This window comes from Perkinsus marinus (assembly GCF_000006405.1).
Source record: "Perkinsus marinus ATCC 50983 genomic scaffold scf_1104296964394, whole genome shotgun sequence".
NCBI classification, from domain to species: Eukaryota; Perkinsozoa; order Perkinsida; family Perkinsidae; genus Perkinsus; species Perkinsus marinus.
The window spans coordinates 73,617-79,988 of record NW_003204669.1 but is presented as its reverse complement, the minus strand read 5'-3'; the positions used below and the strand labels follow the sequence as shown (position 1 = coordinate 79,988).

At 44.7% G+C, this 6,372-nt stretch overlaps 1 protein-coding gene across 1 annotated transcript; it reads left to right on the top strand.

The window, feature by feature from the left end:
* Positions 1-354: 354 nt before the first annotated feature.
* Positions 355-2,265, top strand: Pmar_PMAR016773 (conserved hypothetical protein; the record flags this gene model as incomplete). Its single annotated transcript, XM_002769940.1, has 3 exons — positions 355-1,157; positions 1,825-2,164; positions 2,218-2,265. 3 exons carry the CDS (start codon positions 355-357, stop codon positions 2,263-2,265), a joined length of 1,191 nt encoding a protein of 396 aa, XP_002769986.1.
* Positions 2,266-6,372: the final 4,107 nt, after the last annotated feature.

Genomic DNA, 6,372 nt, shown 5'->3' with positions numbered 1-6,372 from the left:
TTCAATGTTTTGTCGCTACTTTACTGGCGGGCACTAGAACTCAAATAATCACAATGAACAATGTATACAATATTAAACTATGAATAAAACAACGACAATCAGTAATGGTCCATTACAACGACCATCACAGCGACAATAACAATGAATACAACAACGACCATCGCAACGACTATCACAACGACCATAACAATGAACTAGTATTAATGAATACCTCCGCGCGAGCTACGATTCGAGCGCCACAATGTAGAAGAATCAAGATGAGCAAGAATATAATGGTCGAAAATTCCAAGCTCGAGCAACTAGAATCAAACGTGCAGTATTGACCCGCAATAGCGTTAGTTCAAGTGCTTCACTATGTCCTCCCACGATTTCGAACTCGATATCGACCAGAAAGATGTACTGGTGGGTGTTCTCGAAAGCATCCTCCTCCTCCAAAGCGAACCTCACTACCATTACATAACGGGTTTTGCCGGTACTGGTAAAACGCATGTGGCAAAAGCGATAATTGCTAACGCTCGCGATTGCAAGAAATGCCCAATAGTATTATCTTGGAATGGGATGGCTGCGAGGGTTCTAGGAGGTGATACATTTATGAGCTACTTCAGACTTGAATATGAGAGATCCGGCAAAGTAGGCGACAACGCCTTCATGAGATGCCCTCGAGAACTAGCGACTCGAATATTGGGTAACCTCTCAGCTGCTAAGCGCAGGGAGCTCTTGTCTGACGAGGCCTTTCTCATAGTGGACGAGGTGGGGATAGTCCACGATACTATCCTAGATGGCTTATCGCAAGCTTTGAAGACCCTAAGGAAAGGAAAATTGCATGGAGATCGACCTTTCGGAGGAATTGTCACCGTTCTCATAGGAGATCCATGTCAGCTTGGAACTACCGGTCTATTCGAGGGATCGTCAGACTTCCCACCACAGGAGTTCCCGACTGCTCCTTTTTGGAAGAGTACGGTATGGCAGGAAATGAACCCTGAAATAGCATACCTTACGAAATTTCACAGGGGAGAATCAGATGATGATTACTTACAGCTCCTGTCCGAGATTCGCTGCGCCGAAGAGATCATTCCTGGCGTACCGCAGTTCAGCCAGAAAGCTCTCCAAGTACTGCAGGATATTCGGGATCGGGATGCTGGATCTAACCCACCTAGGTAAGACTACAATGTAGTTCCATAATACTAAAAATATATATTCAATATACTATGTGAGGTATATAATTCACTAACAGAATATCCCATCTGCAAATTAAACAGCTATAAATATATGAAGAAAATTAATACAATGTCTAATCCAGACAAGTAAATTCACTGATCCTATATAATATCTAATACCAGGATAGAAGACCCAAAGAGAAAATTTTGTTTAAAATAAAATAACTCAATATAGATTATCCGTCTCAGTACTACCAAATTCAATATGCAATATATAATTCAATGGTATAGGATACATAATCTAATATTAGCGAATTGAATGATATAGAAAATCGCATTCAGTGATACATGCTATACAATTCAATAATACCTCGTTGAGTAGTATATGAGATATATATCAATAGTATATTATATCAGAATTAGAGCATTCCCAATTGCTCGTAATACCCTTATTATTACGTATTAATTAGAAATGATATCAATAGAAGGCTTGAATGATGATCCATCTAATTCAGCAACGGATGAGTATTCATATTCAATAATATGAAACACGACATTTTCCTTACGACAATCCGGCACATAATACTACAAAAGCGCTATATCACCATATACATATCACCGTATATATATCACCATATATATAGCAGAAAGTGCAGTTTTTCTGCAGATTCAATCACACTATCATATGTCTGACTAATGCCGAGGCCGACAAGTACAACGAGACACATTTAGATACCTTACTGGGTGGTGCCTATAACTTCAAGTCTATCGATCACTTCAGCCAACAGGCAGCGAACGTGAAAGATATCGATATGCAAGCCATAGCGAAGATGGGATATAGGCCAGTCGTTAAGCTGAAGAAAGGATGCAAAGTGATGGCCACTGTAAACGACCCAATGAAGCGCTTTGTCAATGGTCTTACCGGTCAAGTTGTTGGTGTACGAGATGCTGCGGGGTCAGAACCAGTTGTCGTTGTCAAGTTCGATGGCAACACAAATGAAGTGGAGGTAGAGCGCTCTACCTTCACCATAGAAGACAAGGATGGTAATGTGGTATTCAGCCGAAGGCAGTTCCCATTAATGATAAGCTATGCCCTAACATGCCATAAAACTCAAGGGTGTACCTTGGATGGAGTATGGGCCAAACTGCCTTTTGTGAAGGTACCTAAGAGCAGCAATCATAAAATCGCAGCTCTCTGGAGCCAAGATTGGCTACAGGGTGCAGCTTACACCCTTTTGAGCCGAGTGGGCTCCCGGGAGAAGATCCGCGTGTTCCCTCTAAGGAACGTGAAGGTTGCTGAAGATTTGAGTCCTATCTTCTTTATGAATCCACTGGCCAGAGCATTTGATAGAGACTGCATGGATAAAAACTGGCTGCATAGAGGACAGCAAATAAACTCTCCATCTATTCGCCAAACGCAACCTTCTCAACCGAGCAGCGAGGAAGTCCAACCTTCCGGACGAGACGAATTCGTAAAAGCCAGAGACATCCAACGTTTGGAAGATAAGATAGGAGACGTGTTGGAAAGCGTCGAAGTGAACAACACACGATGGGTTATGCTACAGCACTTCGAGGCTCGAAGACCGAGTCATGGATCTGCCGAAACCTTCACCAACCCAGTCTTCTACTGTTGGACGAGACCATCACTGCGAGAGAAAATCATCTTGCTTCCACCTGATTGCCAACTCACTTTTTACGAGCAACTTTATGAGCACCTAAACATAACAAGGGATGCCGTTAGCGAGGACCGCATTCTAGAGATGATCAGTGAGGTCGAGAATAATGAGATGAGGAAGGAGCAGAGAAGCCCGCTCACAAAACGAGCCGATGCCGCAAGCAACATACCTCCAACATTACCTGTAGATCGACCATCACCACCACCACACGACGACGACCCGGCCGATATATACGATGATCCAGACCAACCGGCTTCGACTTCACCGACGACGCCACAAGACGTGCATGAGCCAAGCTCCGCAAGATCAGGTATTGAAGACTCGCCGATGGACGTTGAAGAGGCCCAGTTAGAGACTTCTGCTCCACACCCCCGGAGAGAAGGTTTCGAACCAGAACCATTCTTGATATTTCGAGGAACTATCAGAAGGGTCGTTGAGAAGTACCTGGAAGACAACGCTCATTTACGGCTTACTGGATGTTCGATAGACGCGCTACATGATGGTCCGATATCTGCAGTTCCGTCGGACGTCCGTCGCAAAACTTGTGTTCTCTTATGCAAAAGAGCCATCCCACCGTCATTGATAGGGAAACAGCCATCCGCCCAAGGACGACCAGATTGGCGTAGCTGGCCGGAGGCGACCTGCCCGATGACAGAGGTCCTGGTCAAATCTTCCGGGGAACTATGTTACCTATACGGAAAAAGCAGTGGTGTTATCACAAAAGAGCAATGGAGAAGCCACAACCACCCACACAGAACCTATGCGTGTCATAGTAGATATCTACCACCAGAAATAGCAGACGATTGGTGCAAGTGGATGTCAACTTGCGATACACCGACAATAACGATGACGAAGTTGATAGAAAGAACAAACAAAAAGAATATGGAGGGAAGGTACTCACCCAGGGCAATGAGGTTCATCGCAGAGAATAAGATGAACTACCCAGAGAAGCTCCGTGGAGCGTACCGGTCCATTAGTGAGCATGGGAAGTCTGGTCTAAGTGTCGACGCCTTCCTCTCTGACCTAAGCCCGGTTATGCACGATATCGACGACAAGTTCTCAGCTGCGATGCTACCTATTTTGGAAAGCCTCCGCCGGGTGAAGGGCGACCTTGCCACGGCCGAGGACATTGATCGAGTAAGAGCAGCAGACAACTGCATCGCGTTCAGCGAGGTACTCTGCACAACTGACGACTCGGGTAAGCTCGCGAATTTCTGCCTGGTCCTCAGTAGCTGTCGGATGCTCGAGAACCTAGAGAACTGCGTTACCATAGGGTTGGATGCAAGCTTCAACTTACTTTGTGCGGACCTCGCCGTTTGTGTCATCTGCAGCCTCAGACGAGGCTTTACTGCACTGCCGGTAGCACTTGCGATAATCCGGAGAGAATCAACCGCATCTATACACCACTGCCTCCAAGTGCTTACCAAAGCAGCAGGGAAGATCGGGCTCGTTAATTGGAGACCTCGCGAGGCTGTACTAGATGGCTCCCCAAGCCTACATAGGGGCCTGAAAGAAGCTCTAGGAGATAACATCAAGACAATCAGCTGCTACTTTCATGTGATCAAACGAGCCAAGGACTGCAAGGGGCGCACACAGCTGGACGCCGCGACATGGAGAGCAGTCAGAAATGACCTGAAGTTGATGGCATCATCATGGAGTAGAACAGAATGGAGCCAATTGCGACATCTATTTAACGAGAAATGGAACGAAAGTAAGCCCCAATAATATATTTTTACAGTTAGTATACGATTCTTAGAATATAACTATGCAATAAAGCTATCAGACTAAGTTCATTTTCACAATATAGAAACTGCGGATATCCCTAGTCTAGAAATTCGGATCAAAAACAGTGATTATACAAAACCAAATATACATCTATGAAAGAAGATGTCCTCTGAGGATCTTTTTAAAAATCAAATTCATTCAAAGTTTGAGCATTTTATATTGAGAATGTATCCACTATAATTTCTCGGATCCAACGTCATCGTGAATCAATTCATCGCCTTCGATAAAAATATTAGCCATTAAATGTTTTACAGCTTCTATATTTTATGAATATGAAAATGATTAATAAAAACCGATGCTTATATATACACGGTAGGCAGAAAAACTCCGAAAAAATACAAAAAGTTACAGTATTAATACTCACAAGCAGTCCAACGATGCAGAATGAGACGATATTACTTGTAGCAAATTACCAATGTTTCATTTTGCATTAATCCGTATCCTCAAAACTTTTCCGCTCTTCAGTTGGACTGGAAAATGGGAGAGTGAGAGCATTCTTGAAAGAATTCCGAGTTTACCTAAATGAGGAAGATTGGCGGAGTTATTGGGCGAGGCATGCATGCGAACAATATGGGCCACGAACTAACAATGCCGTGGAACGATTTAATCGGGAGATGAAGGACCGTATCACCATCGACCGCCGACCTCGAACGTTGTCCAACTTCGCATCATTCGTCAAGCATACACCATCCTGGGCGGGGCTCTCACAGTACGGCCGAGAAACGACGCGAGGACAAATTACCCGAGACCTTCGACGAGAAGCCGCTAAAGACTATGTGGGCAACAACTTCATACAAGTCCCCAGAACCTGGAAATCAAGTATAGCTAACGCGCTGGGCAGACCTCAAAATCAATGGATTTTCCGCCGCAAAGCCGGTAGCGCAGGATCCAAGTTGAGAGAAAACGAGAGGGCAAAACGTCTACTACGAAGTGAATACCGTAATCTCGAGGAGGCTCACAAGCTACATAGAGAATTTTGCATCGTTAGCTACATTACCAGTCCCAATCCGGACCTACCGGCACCAGCAGGTCCCTGGTGTACTTGTGATATGTGGGCCAAAGATGATGTCTGCTCGCATGTAGCTTGTACCGTGTATGCAGTGGGAGCTGATGGATCTGAAGAAGCACTAAAACAATGGAACGAAATTTTCGCACGCTTTGATAAACCGGCCAGACGCAGAGGAAAAGGAGGGAGATACGATACTCAGGAGCTAACAGAAACAGTTCGATACGGCTTGAACAGAGCCAAGAGAAAGCCACAAGAAGCCCCAGAGAGCGAGCCAAGCGGAAAAAGAAGCTATCCACATGAAAACGTCTAACACAGGTGCACAAAAAGTAAGACCTAATCGAAAATATGTCACACACCGAGTTCTTGTAGGTACTAATGGCTAAAGTGTTCATAGACCGATAAACAAGTCAGGCAATTGTAGACGAATAGAAGCAGTAAGAGATGCATAGCACTCACTGCTCGCATGTTGCCGCTGTTAATAAACGACTCGTCTAGTTGAGTGCAATTGCATAAGGTATCACCGATTAATGTAACGCGACAAACACAGGAGATGGACGGCTACTCTTCGACAATAGCTTACCTTGCACACAATCTTCTACATGACTTGTTGGAAGTAGAGTTCGGCAATGTTCGATGTGAGGAGCCTAGCGGACCCATTACGAAGAAAACCTTGATCAATGAGGATAAAAATCCAAGGACACCACAGTGACAGAATTGAAAGCACTTGAACAAAAGACACCCCCAA